At 50.5% G+C, this 19,511-nt stretch overlaps 1 protein-coding gene across 1 annotated transcript in view; it reads right to left on the bottom strand.

Annotated features, from left to right (window-relative positions):
- The window catches only part of HKDC1 (hexokinase domain containing 1), a 39,234-nt gene extending 19,928 nt beyond the window's left edge, over window positions 1-19,306 (bottom strand). Inside the window, exons 1-7 of the mRNA XM_036336944.1 lie at window positions 17,870-19,306; window positions 12,312-12,474; window positions 8,677-8,825; window positions 8,451-8,570; window positions 4,149-4,244; window positions 3,069-3,168; window positions 298-481 (exon numbers count right to left, since the gene is read on the bottom strand). Of these exons, the coding sequence (XP_036192837.1) occupies window positions 298-481; window positions 3,069-3,168; window positions 4,149-4,244; window positions 8,451-8,570; window positions 8,677-8,825; window positions 12,312-12,474; window positions 17,870-17,932 (875 nt within the window). The 5' untranslated portion in view covers window positions 17,933-19,306. The remainder of the gene's footprint in view (window positions 1-297; window positions 482-3,068; window positions 3,169-4,148; window positions 4,245-8,450; window positions 8,571-8,676; window positions 8,826-12,311; window positions 12,475-17,869) is intronic.
- Between the last annotated feature and the right edge of the window lie 205 nt (window positions 19,307-19,511).

Here is a 19,511-nt window from a genome sequence, read left to right as displayed (position 1 = left end):
ACCCAGAGGTCAAGACCGGAGCCATCTGGGTCACCCCTGCCTCGCACACACATGCTCCACGCACACGGACCGAATGAGGCAGAGGCAAACCACTGCACATCCTTGGCGTCACTTCCCTCATCTGCCCCGCGAAACTGAAATACAGACCTGGCCTCACACACTCACTGGGACGGGTAACTAGTCACAACTGAAAGCCTCCCAGGCATCAAGTGTCCCCGAGGGACTGGGTGTTTCCTGGTGCCGACGCCCAGACTCCAGCACGGGGCGGGGGGTGGGGGCGGTGGGCGGGGCACTCACAGCTGCTTCCCCGGGTTGAGAGAGCCGAGGTCCAGATCCCGGTCGAACTCCGTGCGGATGTCTTCCAGGGCCCCGTCGTCCCCAAAGGCCCCCCACTCGGTGTTGATGCACATCCTCCCCTCGTCGCCTTCCACCAGGTCGATGTTGCTCATGTCCTCCATGTAGCATGCGTTGGTGCCGGTGCCTGAACAAGGGGTCAGAGGGAAGATGCACAGATGGCAGGCTCCCCGTTGGGCAGGCAGAGAGCTCTGACCTGCCCGAGCTTTAGACCTGAGAGCTCTCGGACCCACCGCACAGGCCTTAGACCTGAGAGCTCTCGGACCCACCGCACAGGCCTTAGACCTGAGAGCTCTAGGAATCCACCGCACAGCCCTTAGACCTGAGAGCTCTCGGACCCACCGCACAGCCCTTAGACCTGAGAGCTCTGGGATCCACCGCACAGCCCTTAGACCTGAGAGCTCTCGGACCCACTGCACAGCCCTTAGACCTGAGAGCTCTGGGATCCACCGCACAGCCCTTAGACCTGAGAGCTCTGGGATCCACCGCACAGCCCTTAGACCTGAGAGCTCTGGGATCCACCGCACAGCCCTTAGACCTGAGAGCTCTCGGATCCACCGCACAGCCCTTAGACCTGAGAGCTCTGGGATCCACCGCACAGCCCTTAGACCTGAGAGCTCTCGGATCCACCACACAGCCCTTAGACCTGAGAGCTCTCGGACCCACTGCACAGCCCTTAGACCTGAGAGCTCTCGGATCCACCGCACAGCCCTTAGACCTGAGAGCTCTAGGAATCCACCGCACAGCGCTTTTGATCGGGGGCTGGTTCCCGACGAGGCAGCAGCTGGAGAGCCAGAGTTCATGAGGAAACCAGCTGACATGCCAAGCCTATCCTTCTCGGTGTGCTCATGGTTTGCTGTTGTGAATGAAGTCGGTCCTGAAGAAGTCAGTCCCTAACGAATATGTATGAGCTGACAAAGCACATTTGCAAAGAGGAGGATGAGTTCACCTAACCTGATATATTTTGAATTACCAACCCACAGTAATTTTTAACCCCTTCCCTCAGCTACCTAACCTCTTCTCTATTTGGTAGTAAAAATATTCTTTATTCACGACCTGCCACGCATTGTTCCCCGCCTACTCTACATCCTTGTCGTTGACAGTGATTAGCTATCACATAAGAAAGCAAAATTTCATTATTCCAACGCACACTCGAGGATTGGGGGAGTGACTACAGGTGGGCACCGTCTGTGTGGGACTTATTGGGGTGATGGAAATGTTCTAAAATGAAATACGAGTGATGGTTACAAAATTGTAAACTTACTAAAATGTATTGAATTGTACTGAAATGAGAAAAGTTTTATGCCTCAATAAAGCTACTTAAAAAAAAAAAGTAAGCATCTTCCTGGCCGACCCTGTGGTGTGAGGATATAAAAGCCAGCACGAGAAACAAGAAGGCAGAAAAGCAAAATGTAATGCAGCATCTGGGCACACTTTCTCAGGAAAGCACGGACTCTGTTAGGCATGCCCGCACCCTGCACTCCGTCACTGTGCCGGGTTACCTGACCCAGCCACTAGGACAGCCCAGTGACAGTGGCTGAGGGACATGCCGGCCCATGCTAAGGTGCGGGCTCCAGAGACAGGGGGAGGGGGGGAGGTGGATCAAGCCCCTCAGGGGTAAAGCTCCTGCCCTTTGGGAAAGTCAGGCTCAGGAGAATGTAGTTAGAAAGTAAGAAAAAACCATGCAGAAAACTTTTTCCAACAGCAGTAAAGGGATGGGGAGGTGGAAGGGCATATCCAAGAACAGCCTATAAATCCCATCCATTTGGCTTCAATTGTCCCCCAGACGGACTTCTCCCGGACCCTCTAGGAGAGACCCTCCCAGCTCGGGGACCCACCCCCTGGACACCTCACTGTCCACCACCCCCTGGCCCAGGCCTCCACCGCGTCTCACCTACACAGTGCAATGGTCTCCTGGCCGGTCACCTTGCTTCCACTGTTGCCCCCAATAGTCAACTTTTCACACAGCAGCCAAAATGAGCTTTTGAAAAATGCGCACCCCACTTATCCATCCCCCCAGCATCCTCCAGTGCCTTCCTGTCTCTTTTGGGGCAAAAGCCAAAGACCCTCCATGACTGTGTCTGTGACCAATGCCCGGTCCCGTCCACTCTCTCCAACCTGAATACCCTACTACTCCCAGCCTCCATTCACCAGATGCAGCCGCCATTCCGCCTTTCAGGGTGCTTCCCCGAGCACCCAGACCCAGTCCCATTCAGAGGCCAGAGGTGTCCTCTTTCCTTTGCCAAGGACTCGCCTCTGGATCTTACTTGGCTCCCTCCTCCTCATTTCTGAGGTCCCTGCTCAAATGTATCCCTCAGAGCGTCCTGCCCTGACCACCTCACACTCACTCTTGGTCACCCCCCTGCTGCATTTTCTTCCTCACAGTCAGCATCACCTGACATGATCTTACTCCTTTAGGCCTCTTTGGCCCTTTGATGTGATCTGCCCCCCACCTCCCCACTGAAAGCCCCATGAGCACAGGGACCCTGAGTATTAACTCACCCTGAGAACCCAATGCAGAGTTGGGCCTGACACACAGTAGGCACCCAGCAAGCACTTGTTGAGTGAATGAATGAATTTTTCATCGTCCTCTGTTGTTTCTCCTAAGCAGAAAGCACCAGTCCCCTTCCCACAGAATTTGCTCAGTTTGCTGAAACTAAGCTCCACCCCAGCCCCGTACCCGCATCCCCAAAAAGCAAGTCAGATTGAGTTACCAATGATGACTCCAACTTCACAGGAGGGGTCATCATAGGCACAGGTCATCATGGTTCCCACGGTGTCATTGACCAAGGCCAGGATATCCACATCGATGTCCTGTTGGAACACAAGCATTAGTGGGTGGGAAGGGAGTGTCATCCCTCTGTCTGTCCCCACGGAGAAAGCAAAAGCAGTGAAGGGGACTGTTGGGAAAGTCCCTAGATCCTGCCTATGGGGCCTGCCTGGAAGGAGCAAGGCCTTTGTCAAGGTCAGGGGTCTCGGTGGGAGCTCGTGGGGGAACCCATGCTGCTGCTTATGGCTGATGGCCCCTGTGCCGAGGAAGAGGAGGGACAGGCCACCTGGACTCCAGCCCTCGCCTGAGGGGCCCTGAGCAGAACATGTCTGTCCTGGAAGCAATGGTGTTCTCAGGAGGAGATACTCGAGTCCTCAGCTGTGGGCAAGTCCCCACCGGGTTTCTCATTCCGCCAAGTCATCCTGGGTTACTGCACCACATTCCCCAAGGTTCGAGGGAGTGTTTTAAAGTAAAATGAAAACAATAAGAGAAAAACAGACTTCAAGAGAATACGATCACAGCTTTAAAGAGAATAAAAGACGGACGGGTTCCCATCAAAACAGTCCTCTTGCTGTCGGGGTGACAAATCATCTGGGTTCACTTGTGTGCTTTTCCACTGGCAAGAAGCATGCCTTGCTTTTGCGGTTATAACATTTATTCAACAAATAGTCCGACTAAGGGAGCGTGGAAAGTGGCCTAGAGAGTCAGACTGGAAAGAAAGTATATTTTAAGCCTCAGCGAGAGGCAGGAGTTGGAGCATCACACACAGCAGGGGGTCTAACCAGGACCCCTGAAGGGGCTGTGCAAATGGGGAGGTCCCTGGGCAGTGGGGCCCACTTTCAACAGTAACTAAAACAAGGTCCACAGACCAAGGCTCCCCCGTGGGTTTATCCGAAGTGCGGCGCCTGCATTGCTGTGAGACCTCCCCTGAGGTCAGTTCCTCTCCCTGTCCTCCTTCAGGGGCAGGCACCGTGTGACCCGCCCTCAGGAGACGGCTAGGACTGGGAGCTGAGCAAATTCCTACCTTGTGGTTTTTCATGGCCTTGGTTAGACGGCTCACTACATCTGTGTCCTGAACTCCCCGGGCCTTAAACTTCTTGGTCCATGAAAGCAGGACACCCTGGGGGAAGAATTCAGATCCAGTCAAAACAAAGAAGGTGTTCAGTTCTGAACATGAGCTGCAGGGATTGTATGCTTAAAGTGTAACCCCCTGTCTTCTCTTCTTTAAGCTGCATCACCCAATTATTTCAGTATTTCTTCAGAGGCCTTTGCTAATATTTAAACACTAGAGGCCAAATGCACAAAATTCCTGCAAGAGTAGGCCTTCCTTCCCCCCAGCTGCTGGCACCGGCTTCCCCGCTCTGGCACCCGGGACCCAGGCTTCCCTTGCAGCCCCGGCTTTGTCCAGAAGGACGTCCAGTCTAATTAGCATATTATGCTTTTATTATTATGGATCTTTATCATTCCCATCTGAGCAGTTTGGAACATTACATGCAGTGGCAGAAAGAATGATGCTAAAGAGTCAGGACACTTGGGCTCAGGGACATCGGACAAGGCCCTTAACTCTCTGACCCTCAGTTTACTCACCTGTAAAATGGAAAGGTCACTTCCCTGCCTGTCACAGGAATGCTCTGATGGAAATGCCTGCTGTGTGGCTGATACATATGTGTGCAGAATGTAAGGTTTGCCAGCTCCACAAAACAGGACTAACATGGTGTTGCCTTGCAGAACTCCCTCAGGAACTTAATTGCAACTTAGAACAATGGTTCTCATTTTGCATTATCAATGATTTGCTTAAAATTGGGTTTCCCATGAGTTTCATGTCTAAGCTAGCAAAAAAATCATAGAATTTTTCCGGCTGGACGAGATCGTGGAGATGAAGGCCACACAGTTGAGCATAGCTGAGCCCAAATTCACAAACACCCTGACCACATCTTCCCACCCCTCAGTTTGTGGATAAAGAAGCTGAGACTTAGAGGAGGGAAATCACTCTAGGTCTCAAGGAGTGAAGGATAGAGCTCGGACGGGACTCCCAACTGGCAACCTGGCTTTCCCCCTGCACCACAGCGCCGCCCAGCGGCCACTCTCCCTAACTTCTGCCTTCACATGCTAGGGCAGTGATGGCGAACCTTTTGAGCTCGTTGTGTCAGCATTTTGAAAAAGCCTAACTTAACTCTGGTGCCGTGTCACATATAGAAATTTTTTGATATTTGCAACCATAGTAAAACAAAGACATATTTTTGATATTTATTTTATATATTTAAATGCCACTTAACAAAGAAAAATCAACCAAAAAAATGAGTTCACGTGTCACCTCTGACACGCGTGTCATAGGTTCGCCATCACTGTGCTAGGGTAACATCCCTGCCTCACCCAAGACATTGAGGGGCAGCGTCCCCACCAAAAAGGTGCTGGGACAGCGTGGGACCTGCTCGGGGGAGGGTACATGGAGGAGTGAGGAATAAATGCTTGTGATGGACAGTTGGTGGGGAAAAGCAGTTCATAGAACTATATTTTTAAAAACTACATATACAGCATAACATCAATATTTAATATAGACGTGACTGGAGGGAAAACCCACAATCTAGTAGTGGGTATCTCTGAAGATTGGGATGACAGGTGACTTCTATTGTCTTTTATTATTAGAAACACACAGAAACTTCTCTTCAGCTAAGACTTTTCTGTTCCCTCATTTTTTTAAAAAAATGAACAGAGTGACCTCCTCTTTTAATTCCCAGGCCCTAGCGTCTTTAATCATTTTCTCGTTTCACGAAGAAGCCCCCTCAGCCAGACCTCCTCTTGAAGGCTTCCCCGCCCACCTCCTCTGCACGTACATGGCCACTCAGACCACCTTCCCCAAGAGCCTGTGTCTTAGTGTCACAAAGCCGACAGCTGCGGCAGAATCATGGCTCAAAGCTGTGCCCGCTCAGTTATTACTGTTCATTCATCTCCTGGGTAAAGCTTTTCTCCCTGACCTTCGACTTCACTGAGAGGCAGTTGGGAGGACATTTTATAAAATACAAGTAATTCAACTTAACTCTAATGAGAAAAAGCAGTCCTCACTTCCTTGATATAATCAAGCACCCTTCCCTAGTTTAAATGTCACTTGAAAAATCCTTATTGGAATATGACACAAATGTGTCGAAATGCTTTCCTGGCATTTCAAACCAAGCTCTAGAGCTGTGTCTTTCTGGAAAGGCAATTTGATCAAGAAGGTTTTGAGCTTGGGCTGAGTCCCCTTTGGCTGTGTGGCCTTGGACAAGTCTCTTAACCTCTCTGAGCTGCAGTTTTTCTCAAATATAAAGTGAAAATAATTATATCTACCTCAGATGATTGCCTTTTATTTTAATGAAATAATACACATAAAGAGTTCACATAGTACAAGATATAGTGTTAAAATCTGAGGAACAGTGTTTATTATTATTATTATTTTTATCATTATTATTGAAAGTTCCTAGAGATCAACCAAAGGACTTGTATGCATGCATATAAGCATAACCAATGGACACAAGACACTGGGGGGTAGGGGAGGCAGGGGGAAAGGTCAAGGGGGGGGGAAAGGAGACATATGTACTACTCTTTGTAATACTTTAAGCAATAAAACAAAATTTTAAAAAAGAAAGAAAGTTCCTGTATGAACAAACCATACATTCACCCTTAATTACCAAGAAAATAGGCAAGCTCTGGTTGGGTGTCATCCCATGTACCAAAAGGTTGCTGGTTCGATTCCCAGTCAGGGCACATGCCTGGGTTGTGGGCTTGGTCAGGAGGCAGCTGATTGATGTTCCACTTCCACATTGATGTTTCTCTCTCTCTCCCTCTCCCTTCCTCTCTAAAAATAAAAAAATAAAAAGAAAATTTAAAAAAGAAAATATTCAAGTTTGGTTCTCAAAGTCAAATGACCTCCCACAGAGCTTGAGAATTCTCTTCCTTCTTCCCGGGGTCTCTGTTCCTGAGCTTGGATCAGAGGTTTTGCACTGTTTGGTGAATCCAGTCTCCAGTCCTGACTCCTGGCTCCTCCTTCCACTTCCTCTACTGACCCCAGCACCTCTGCTCTTCTAGCCAGACAGGGATGAAACAGAGCAAAGCTCCACTGGCCTCTTCTAACATCCCCTGCACCCTTCTTCATACTATTTCCCCCCACCCTTCCTTTATAAAATAACAAAAAAGTAAACTTCAGTCCACGCCCGGTATAGATAGATGATGGCAATTTCTCATTTAATGGAATCAAGTAAATGACTGATGACACCTTTCAATTGTCAGATAGTGATCAGGCGCCGTGAAAACCAGGACGGAGCCAGAGCCTGGGGCGGAGAGGAAGAACAACACAAAACAGCGCCGCCCTCCAGAAGCATCGCAGAAACGGGGACAAGGTACAACGCGGGGAGAGAAAGTCCCACAGGGACAGCCGTCCTCACCTGCAGCAACCACTGGGCACCAGGCACAGTGCTGGGCGTTGCAGGTGTTTTATCTGGGCTTTACCTGGCCCAGCAGGTAAATACCATGAACCGTGTTTTACAGATGAGAACACCAAGGGCTCAATAAGCCACGGAATGGCCCAGGCAACACAACTTTCCAAACAATGATTCAAAGCCAGGTCTGTGGGACGTGCCGCAGGGGATCATGGGCCCCCACCCCAGACAGGTGTGGCCCGGGAAGACCTGACTCTTGACTGTGACCCCTGGCCACAGAAAGTTTATTCTCCTTTTACATGGACCTTACTTATTTTCACAGATGAACATAAAATTGGGTTTGACATCTCCCTATTAAATTGAAAATTGGAGGCACATGTAGATGAATTGCCTGAGCCCTCAGCAGGCTAGTGGCGCAGCTGAGACCACATCTCAGGTGAGGTGTCTGCTCACAACATTGTCACCCCGGCGACCCTACCTCGACCCTCCTCCTAAGGGTGCAGAGGTGAGAGATTCCCTGAGCCTTCCCCCTCTTATCTCAGACCTGCAGCATCCTGATCACATGGGAACCTGTTGGAAATGCCCCCACTGATTAAGAAGCCCCGCTGGGGCCCAGAACCCGAGTTTAACAAGCCCTCCAGCAGATTCTGACACAGCCGAGGTCTGAGAACCACTGAGCTACGGGTGAAAACCGCTTCATTCCTGTGCTGTGCCCACGTGGATGTAAAATCAAGGCAGCACGTTAACCAGTGCTCTGTCTCACATTTTCACTTCATCGTTTACAGGAATAAAAAGAAAATAACAAGCAAGAGAATTCCTGCTGATGCCCCCTGTTCCCAGCCTGACTCCTACACATTCTCCAGCCCCAAACTCCAAACCCTGCACAGCTGCTCCCCTCCCCAGCCAGGCCTTACCTCTTCCAATTTAGTCTGCCAGCAGGGAAAAGAGAAGGTCATGCCCAAGGGCAATTTCTTATGCATCAGCCCTTTGGTCTTCATGAAATCTGCCAGACAGTCAGCCACGTATTCAAACAGCTGCAGAGGAGAGAAAGCACAGGACCCTGGGCTACGGCGCAGCCGCTCACAGACAAGGCCCCCCCCCCCACCCCCACCCCGCACTCCGCAGAGCCCTGCGCCGCACCTCCGCGCCGTTCCCGCGGATAATTTCATTGGGTGTTGGGTAGAACTGACTCTCCATCTGGACCTTTTGTTTCCCCTCTTCAGAGACTTGCACCTTCAACACTCGAAACTTAGATCCTCCAAGATCCAGGGAAAGAAACTCCCCATTTTCTATTAAAAAACAAACAAAAAAGTTTCAGATATGGAGGGTCTGCTACATGGCAAGATGTGCATGAGAAGTTGGACAGGTAAGAAATGTCACTGAGTCTTACAACCACCCCAGGTGTGAGCTGGGTGTCACTGCACACTCACTGGGGCTGCAGAAGTGCAGCCACTGACCTGAGCCCTCCCAGTAAGGGGCAGAAAGCGGGGAGGAGGGGGAGGAGGCAAAGAGGGGAAGGAGGGGGAGAAGAGGGAGGAGGGGGAGGGGTGACCCAAGTCTCTCATGGCCTGCCCACTCTTCAGGCAGGTGGTAGGAGAGGTGGGCCTTGAGAGCGGGGCCTATTCTAGATAAGGCATGGAGGGAAGGGAGGGGGAGTGCAGGGAAGAGAAACAGCCCCATACAAGCCTCTGTCTCAAGGGCAGAAGCAAAATGCTCCAGGAGGGAAGGGAGACGGGAGCCAAATGATGGCCCTTAAGGGCCAAGGATGCTCAATATTTGGGGCCAGAGTTGCTTCAAAATGAGAAAATAACACCACCCAGCCCAGCGCAAGGCAGATGCAATTAATAAAAGGGGAAATGACAGCCCCTCTTAGCGACTTCACCTTGGGATCCAGACAGAAGTCCTGCCCAGGACCCTGCCAGTGTCTTCAGCGTCAGCCGCAGGTGTGGGATGAGAACTCTGGTGTGCAAACCTTTGAACCAGCAAGCCTCTCTATAAAATCGCCTGAGAAGTGGCTGCATGTGCCCGGCATGTGTCATGATGTATGCCGAAGGCACACGTAAGTGAAACGCCATGCCCAGAAACCCAGGCCCCCAAGTGGCCTTGTTTGTGCCATGTGACCCCCGGCCTGGGAAAACCTGACTCCTGACTGTAGCCCTGGCCCCAGCTGGCCATTCAGATTCACTCCTTGTGAAATAGACACAGAGGGAAATTGCTAGTCAACTGACGTGTTGCAATAACACCACTTTTAAGGCACTTTTGTAAGAACAGCCCATTGCGGCTCCCTGGCTGATACACTGGGACTAAAGCTCACACAGGCCACCCGTCTCGGGTGGGTTCGGATGAAAGGCGCGGGCCCCGCAGTGGGAGAACTCAGAGGGATTTCTCCGGAAACTGTATACATTGCTGAAATGCAGGCCTGAGGGATCAGCAGAGTTCTGCTTGTTGGTGAGGAATCATGAAATGCCACCACCAGCTCACAGAGTTACTGGAACAACATTCTGGAGACTTTGAAACACCCCTGCCTCATCTGCTCCTAATGACCCTGAAGTTGGTGAGGACAGGAGTGCAGTGGACGTGCCCAGGCCTCTGGGTGCAGGGACCTCCTGGAGCAGGGTCACGGTAAGGGCTATTGAGGAGACAGGGAAGAGCATAGGTGTGTCTCCTGGCCTGAGGAGGAGGGGGTGTCTGAAACTTGGTCAGTTTCACTTTCAAACCTTCTGGAAGGCACATCCGGCCGCAGGCTCCAGACCATCCAAGGCCACTTTCTGATGCCTCTGGGGACACACCTCTGCAGGAGGAGCCCAGCACAGGAAGCCAGGAGGACTTTGCCCTGGTGCCTCCCCCCACACACCCCATGACTCAGGTGCTTCTCCGAGCAGCTGGGTGACCCGTCAAGGACCACAGTCCCCTCGGCACTCTCAGAGCAAAAGTACCAGGAACCGGGCAAGATTTCAAAGCAGAACAGTCTCTCTCCAAAGCTTATGCTCCTCCAGGCGGTACACTGCCCACCCTACGCACCCACCCACCTGCCAGGGAACAGGTCTCTCTCATCACAGCTCCCAGGGCCCCTCAACCCGCAGAGCCTAACGACTTTGACCCAGGCATTGTCCCAAAGGGGCCCAGAACCTGGCTAGTCCAATCACAGGCCCTGAAGGCCCCCAAACTTTAATCCCGGCTTCTTCAAGAGCCCAAAGCCCCCGCTGGAGCTTGGTTGGAGCACTGGGACCCTGACACTGGGGAACCCCTTTGGTCCTCGGTATCTCATCTGACCACGGGGTTCTTGTGGGGACTGTGTGAGACAGTGAGGACCACAGGAGGTGCCTGGCAGACACCAGTTCCTTCCTCCTATGGCTTCCCAGAGGCTGAGAATAGAGGAGTGTATGGAACCTCAAAATTCCTTCTAGAGGTCTCTAGACTGTGGTAAGCAAAGAGAGGCCCACATCCTAATCCCCGGATCCTGTGGATACATTAGCATGGCAAGAGGGGATTGAGGTTGCAGACAGAATCAGAGTTGCTCATCGGTTGAGCTCGAGGTTGGGAGATCATGGATGATCTGAGGGGCATCAGGTAAATCACAGGGTCTTTACGTGGGGAAGAGGCGCAAGGGCGAGTCAGAGACATATTGGAAGGTGCTACGCTGCTGGCTGGGAGGTGGAGAGAGGCTGGAGCGGGGAACGCAGGAGCCTCCTGCAGCTGAGAAGGCAAGGGACAGGCTCCCCCCCCCCCCCCCCCCCCCCCCCCCCGCTGAGCCCCGGAGGGCACTCAACCCTTCCCACACCTTGATGATGGCCCTGGCGACCCACTCCCCCTCTGACCTCCACAGATGAAAGAGAATAAATTTGTGTTGTTTCAAGCTGTTAAATGTGTGGTAACTTATTACAGCAGCAACAGAAAATGTATACAGAGGCCACCTCCCTCATTTTACAGACAGAGAACTGAGACTAGACCTTTTGTGAACGGTCACTGAGGAACGGCAGAGCTGGGCCTAGAACCCGGGTTTCTTGAATATCATCATTTAATATTCTTTCTACTACGTCATGGCATCTTCTAATATTTACTATTAGCCTAGACCAGGGGTGGGCAAACTTTTTGACTCGAGGGCCACAATGGGTTCTTAAACTGGGCTGGAGGGCCGGAACAAAAGCATGGATGGAGTGTTTGTGTGAACTAATATAAATTCAAAGTAAACACCATTACATAAAAGGGTACGGTCTTTTTTTTCAATAGTTTTATTCATTTCAAACGGGCCAGATCCGGCCCGCGGGCTGTAGTTTGCCCATGGCTGGCCTAGACTCTCGATGCTTTGGAGTGAAATAATACCGAGGAAGGAAATGCCATTTATATGCAGTCAACAAACATTTCGGGGCCCAGTATGCACCAGGCACTGTGCGAGGACTAGGACACTGGGGAGACTCGCACACGCAGCAGGTGGCAGGCACCGAGCCCAGCATGGGGGTGCTTCCCAGATGCAGGCAGGGAACTCCCCACTGAGAGAGAAAAGCTGAGCTGGGGTGCCCCAGGGGAAGAATGCTGAGATGTCCCGGCAGGAGAGGGAGCAGAGTGTGTGGAGCTAAGGGGCAGAGAGAAAGGGAGGCACATTTGAACCTTGGTTCAAATCTTTTGGTATTGAGTGTGACTAAGCATAGAGCGTCGGAGGTGGGGATGATGTGGAGAGGGCTGAAGAGGTAAGTCAAGGCACAGGAGCAAACTTCAGGTCCATCGGCCAGGAAGGACCCAGGGGGATCAGGTCCCTGGCAGCCCCAGCCCCTCACCTGATCTGTCCGGAATGGCCCTGACAAAGGTGGGCAGCATCTTCACGGAGGCTGTGGGGTTGGTGTCCTTCCCCAGGCCCCTCTGCATCTCAGCCTGGAACCGCGCCATGATGTCCAGAAGGGTCTCGTCGGAGAGCCGCATGTGATACAGGAACCTGTCCACCTGGAAGGACAGGGGTGGCCAGGGGTGGCTGCTGCACATTCCCACGCCCATGACCATGTCACAAGGGGATCGCTTAGTGATGCGGATCCTCAAGCTGGAGACAAGGAAGGGAGCTGGGAGAACAGAATGGAATGGAAGGCTGGGGAGGTGGGATTTATTCCTCCAAAGGGCAAGCTTTGAGGAAGAACCGATTCCCCCATTTTTCTGATTGGGACAGTGGAGGCACAAAAACTAAGAAGATTCAGGGTTTCTAATTCCCAGTTCCGAGCCCTCACCACTGTCCCATTGTCTCTCCTCTGGAAAAGACTAGCTATAGCTAGAACCTGGGACTCCTACACGCGGGAGCTTGCTTTCAGCCAATGATGACACTATATATCCAAACATGTTTCCCTTTGTTTACGGCTGCCAGGAAACTCAGAGCTAAATTCAGTTTCCAGATGCACTCTCTAAAATCTAGTCCTTCACATCTCCATTGTTGTTGGTTGTTGTTTTTTTTTTTGGGCGGGGAGGGGGTTGGGGGGTGTTTTTTGGTATCGCAAAGGTGGAAATTTATTGGAGAACAAGTACAGGCTCCCACGCAGGGAGGGGGAAGAGTCCCACAAAACGGACTCCCATGTTGGGGGCGTGGGAACAGTCCCCTCCCCATTGTTTTTAACTGAGGTTATTCTAATTAAGATGTTTAATTTCTAAAGCCAGCTCAAATTGCCCTGAGTCTGTTCATGATACCACTCAGGTAACCAGGATCCCCCAATGGAGGGAAGTTATAAAAATCACTGGTTCTGCTCCGTCCACTTGAAGGTAACAGTGTCCCATCAAGAATGGCAGAACAGCGCAGCTGGTGTGGCTCGGTGGTTGAGCATCAATCCATGAACCAAGAGGTCACTGGTTTGATTCCCAGGTAGGACACATGCCCGGGTGGCAGGCTTGATCCCCAGTAGGGGATGTGCAGGAGGCAGCCCATCAATGATGTTTTTATCTATCCTTCTCTCTTCATCTCTCTCTAAAATCAATAAAAACATATTTATAAAGAAACAAGAATGGCAAAACAGCCTCCTCCCTCCTGTGCATCATGTGGTGGGGCAACCTGGGTCCCCAAGCTCCCTGGGGTGGATTACTGACCGGGGCAGGAAGAGGGGCAGTGGCATAGGCGCCTGCACTTGCACCCCTACTTTGCATACTGAGCGGCCCCTCTCTCCGTCCCGGTCACAAGACTTGATCCCAGCAGGTTTCTGGACGAATTGCCCTCCCACACTTTCATCTAAGGCTAAGTACGTGCTTGCAGCCTACAGAGTACTTCACGTGTGTCCCTCACCTGCTCTCCATGGCGTCCCTTGAGGAAGTGCTTTCACGTATGTCCCTCACCTGCTCTCCATGGCATTCCTTGAGCGCCAGGTGAGGCAGGAATCCTAGCCCCTATTGAGAGGAGGCCTCGCAGGCTCAGAGCCCCTGAGCAGCTGCAGGTCCGTGGCAGCCCTGGGACTACAGTGCAGTCCCCACGTCCTCACCACATGGCCTGGTTTTGCTTCACAACTTCGTGCAGGACCACAAGCCCAACAGACTAATTATATCAAGAAAACAAGGGCCACATGAACCTTCATCGCAGGACAGGTGCCCAACCATCAGATAGGCCTTGAGGCCGGCATCCCAGCTCAGTCGGAGCCAATACGGACACCAAGCCAGTGAAACAAACCACGGCTCCAGAGACTTGGGGCCAAAGAGAGGCCAGAAAACCCTCAGGGGCCGTTACCACAACAGGACAATCGGGCTTTCAGCGTGTTGAGAAGACAGGACAGAACCAGGTCACGCTTCATTAAGGACTTCCGTTCGCCCGGAGTCTGTTCATGACTAATTGGTTGGCACTGCCACGCACATGGGAAACCAACAAAAGGGACGTGACCCGAGTAATTGGGGCTTGGGAAGGGTGCGACGTGCACAAGAACCACATTGCCCCCTTTATCGCCCAGGGCCCCTCAGACAGTGCCCCTAAGCCTATTGCTCATTTTTGCTCAACCTCAGAGAACTTCTCTGGGCACCCCAGGCCATCCCTCCGTGTAAGCAATGGTTCTGAGGCTGTTTGGCCATTTGCAAGCTACAGTTTAATCATCACCGAGGGCTCTGGGCTACTTACTGCTCCTGCTGCTCCTATAAGTTAAAGTTAGGACAGAAAGAGTGTCAACTAAGAACAGTTTCTAATTTATTCAGAAGGAAAGAATGAAACGTACATGGGGCGGGGGGGGGGGGGGGAGACCTTGTATTTTAGACTCAGATAGGAGACTTTGGGCCTGTGTGACCAGGCATACATGTTTCAGGCACTGAGGGAGGCGCTTAGGTGGCGTAACTAGGCCCACTTTGGAATGACTCACAAACTAGACGTGGGATATCTTCTAAACGAAAGAGCCAGCAAGCAGCACGGAGGAAGAGCAAACTTAAAATGTAAGCTCAGAGCTTAGGGAATGACAGATGGGGGAGCTGCAGGGAACTTTAGTGACCACATAGTCCAAAGGTCCCACATTAAGAATCAAGAGTCATAAAAAGCTCTAGCTGGTTTGGCTCAGTGGATAGAGCGTCAGCCTGCGGACTGAAGGGTCCCATGTTCGATTCCAGTCAAGGACACATGCCAGGGTTGCGGGCTCAATCCCCAGTAGGGGGCGTGTAGGAGGCAGCCAATCAAGGATTCTCTCTCATCATTGATATTTCTATCTCTCTCCCCCTCTCCTTTCCTTTCTGAAATCAATAAAAATATATTAACAATATATTAACAATAATAAAAAAGTCATAAAAAGGTTCAACTCTTTGACTCAGTGATTTCACTTCTGGGAATCCATCCTTAGGAAATAATCCCAAAGGTGGAGAATATTAAATACAAACGGATGTTTATTATAGCAATTTTTAAAAATATTTTTTATTGATTTCAGAGAGGAAGGGAGAGGGAGAGAGAAATCTCAGTGATGAGAGAATCATTGATGGGCTGCCTCCTGCACACCCACTATGGGAATCAAGCCTGCAACCCGGACAAGTGCCCTGACTGGGAATTGAACCATGACCTCCTGGTTCATAGGTTGACATTAGTCACTGAGCCAGTCATTTTTTAATTGTTAAAAAAATATATTTTTGAAAATAGCCTGTCCAACAAAAGGGGAAAGTTATGGCATAGCCAACTTGATTAAATATTAGATATTAAAATAATCATAAAGAAATGGAGAAATGTACATAAGTGGTTACAATCTAACAGTAAGCGAAGGACACACGACCAGAATTGTATGTACAATATAAATGTAAGAACATCTGCTGTGAGAAAAGACTACTCGGGCTTCCACACACAAATACAGCTGTGAGGGGGGTGGGATTAAAGGTGACATTTCCACTTTTCGTAATGTTGACTTTCTAAACTGTAAAAAGAACACTTTGAAAATCTAACCAGTCCTTTTCTTTGAGTGGGCAATTTACGGGTCAGTGACCAGGCCCAGCCCAATGTTATCTGTAGGTCAAATAATGTCAATATAGCCCTAGCTGGTTTGGCTCAATGGATAGAGTGTCAACCTGCGGACTGAAGGTCCCGGGTTCGATTCCAGTCAAGGGCACATGCCTGGGTTGCAGGCTCCATTCCCAGTAGGGGGCGTGCAGGAGGCAGCCAACCAATGATTCTCTCTCATCATTGATGTTTCTATCTCTCCCTCTCTCTCCCTTCCTCTCTGAAGTCAATAAAAAATATATTTAAAAAAAAAAATTTCTAAAAAAAAAGTCAATATATTGAAGCTATCAGAGTAGCCTTCCTTCCTTCCCTTCCCTTCCCCTTCCTTCCTTCCTTCCTTCCCTCCTTCCTTCTCTTCCCTCATTCCTTCTCTTCCATCCATTAGGTTGTATTTTGTTTCTGTTTTAATGTTGGTATAGGGAGTTTTTAAAAAATTGTTCCAGGGTCTGAATAGAAACCCTAGCAGCAAGTGGGGCTCAGGATCTTGGCAGCTCCAGAGGCAGGAAGCACGGGAATGAAAGAGGGGACAGGCTACCTGCCGGGAGTGGGAGAGCCTGTGCCTTTTGACCAGGTGTGTTTCCAGCACATGGAGCTGTGTTCTCAGAGCTGTGACTCATCCTGGCAACCCATAAACCAGCCTCCCATAGACTCCTGACACCTGGGGAGTCACAGGCTTAAGGTGGCTAGAGAGTGTTCCCGGCTGTCCCTTCTCAGTCACTCTCGCAAGCTTTCTTGCCTCCCACAGGGCGGGGAAGGTCAGCTCCGGGCCTTGACAGAGGCTGACCCTCCAGCCAGAAAAACCACCCAGTGGAGGCTGCGTTTCCACTCAGAGGGGCCTCCTGAGCCTGCACGAGGCTGTGGACAATCAGACCCGCCTGATTTGAGGCTGTAACGAAAGATGAACCACCGCAGAGGCCCAAGGAAAGGAAACTCATTTGCAGAACCACAGGTTCAAGGTCCAAAGACTCCCCTTGGGGCCCGTTTCATCATTACTGAGCAGGTAAGAGCAGAAAGTGAAGTCCTGAGCAGGGCTGCCTAGCACATCCCACCTCCTTCAGAAGCCATAAAGGGCTTCATGAATCTAAGCAACGAGTGAAAACTAGGACAGGTTAAACCTGGTGAGTTTATCATATTCTAACATTTGCTATAACCTCGAACCCAACTCTCTAATGAGCAGGATGTAGTGAGAGTCTGTTGGAAAAGCCCAGAGGCATCGGGGCACCAGGGAAGGGATGCAGGAGGAGGAGCCAGCCCTTCGGCTTCGTCCCCAGCACCACCTTAAATACCTGGGTGACCTTGGCTAAGTCCACCTGCGGGGAGGACTTCCCTGAGCTGGTGGCTGGCGTGGCCAGAGTGACAGGCTGAGTTCGTGCCAGCTGGGAAAATGCTGATGGCCCCCAGGTGAGCCTTGGCAACTTTTAACCAGTCACCTTGGAATGAATTTTGTAGGCAGGTTTCTTGGACAAAGTGGCAAAACAATGCACGCCGTTAGTAGCCTACCACTGGCAAACAGCACATGCAAATAAGTATTTCAATGACTGTACATTAAACCTCACATCCCTCTGGTGACTTCCTTCTATTCTTTCAAGCACATGAAAAGTAACATAAATTACAAGTTCTCAACGTTTCTTTAAGAATGACTCTCCTTTCCTTTTACCCTCGCCTCTCATACACCCCTTACCCCAAACCACTTAGACGGGGACTGAAGACTCTCTCCTCATCCCCTTCCCATCGGATATCCGCCAGGAAGCTCTGAGTGAGATCCAGGCTCCGGGCAAAGGCAATGTCCTCTTCCCCTTCCATGAGTGTTTTACTGGTCCTGTGCTCCCCGTTTTCTAATAAGCTCTCAATCCCCGCAGGTGTAGGCAGGGACCCGTGTTGTCGGTGCAGAATGAGACCGCTCTCAGCCTCCTGAGTCCTTACCTTTTTGATCTGATCCTCCTTCAGCTTGCTGAAGTAAAACGCCATCAAGTGCACCGCAAACATTTTCCCCAAGTGTGGTTTCTCCTGAGGTGGTCAGAGACTTCTGTGCAGTTGACTCGCTGGTCTCCAGAGTGCTGCCCGCTTCCAGTTCGGGCTGGAGGCGCTGGGGAACTGGGTCTACAGATTAAATACTTCCAGGCTGCTTTGTTCAATGACTAAACTTTGCCCCCTCTCTCTGGTCCCTCCCTCCCAGCACACTTGATTGTCTAATAGGAGCCTCAGGGTGGCAGCTGAGGGCTGGTGGAGGCGAAGCAGGGGATGGGTTGCTTGACTCTGACATCTCATTGCTAAGCAACACTCTCAAGCCAGTGCCCCACCAAGCCCCCTCGGCTGAGGAAAAGCTTCTGAGAAGTTGGGTGTTAATACCAACTTTCAACAGCTGAGCTGCTCTGCAAATGCCCACCTCAGGCTTTCCTCTTCAGCCCTTTTCTCCTCAATCTCGCAGTATAACTCTGTGACTCTCTGCTCCTTTGCAGCACTGTCTTCACCAACAATAAAATATTTATATTAAACATTGTCCTGGCAGGGAGATTTCAAGAATGTTGGAACAAATTCTTCCATTTGTGATAGATCAGATCTCTTAGCTAATGGTCCATGGTAATGGAAAATAATCGATTAAGGTTTATCTATTCTCAATGTTAAGCCAGAAAACCTTGATTTCACAGGTAGTGACCCAGAAAAAAATATGCAAGAGAAAAAATGAACTGAAGTCATCAGTACTCACTGGGAAGCTGCTGCCAGAGAGAAAAACTGAAGTTAGAGATGGGAAGCGTCTCATAGCATGAAGCTATTTGGTCATCTCACTCATCATACTTGAGAAAGACCCAGAAAGGGGCCTTGCACTGGTCCCAGTCATTGGTCAGCTAACAAAATCATTAACAATAACAATGGTGTTAACAGCAGCTAACATGGATGGAGCACTCACTATGCACATTTTTTAGATGAAAACACTGAGGCCCCTAAAGGTTAAGTGACTTACTCAAATTCGCAAAGCTTGTAAATGATACAGTGAGGACTTAAACCCAGGAGTTCGATACCAGGGCTCAACTCTTAACTAATACGTAATATTGCCTCTGTTCTTTCTCCTGGCAATAAATGCTCCACTAATAACTATTAGTAGCAGCAGAATTCTGACTACTTGGGAAACTAAGTACAGGCATGTCATTTCAACAGGGTCTTTCCAGTGGGGGAAAAGGCGAATGAAGAAATTCTTGACCATACTTCCCAAATACTAATGAACCACTTCCTAAAATTAGCAACTGACCAGATATTAATGAAGATCAGCTGGGCACCTCCACCTCAATCCTACCTCACCTCTCCTCCTCAATAGAAGGGAAGATCAACCAAAGGACTTGTATGCATGCATAGAAGCCTAACCAATGAATACAGACACCAGGGGGGTGAGGGCATGAATGGGGGGGGTGGAGGGGGCAATGGGGGGGATAAGGACACATATGTAATACCTTAATCAATAAAGAAAAAAAACTACAAGAAAAAAAAAGAAGGGAAGAAACAGGCCCAGGTTGCAGGTTGGGTCCCCAGTTGGGGTGCATGCAGGAGGCAACTGATCAGTTACTCTCTC

Source organism: Myotis myotis, unplaced genomic scaffold, assembly GCF_014108235.1.
Source record: "Myotis myotis isolate mMyoMyo1 unplaced genomic scaffold, mMyoMyo1.p scaffold_m19_p_15, whole genome shotgun sequence".
NCBI classification, from domain to species: domain Eukaryota; kingdom Metazoa; phylum Chordata; class Mammalia; order Chiroptera; family Vespertilionidae; genus Myotis; species Myotis myotis.
Note: the sequence above shows the minus strand (reverse complement) of the source record. Positions and strands in the feature narration are given on the sequence as shown.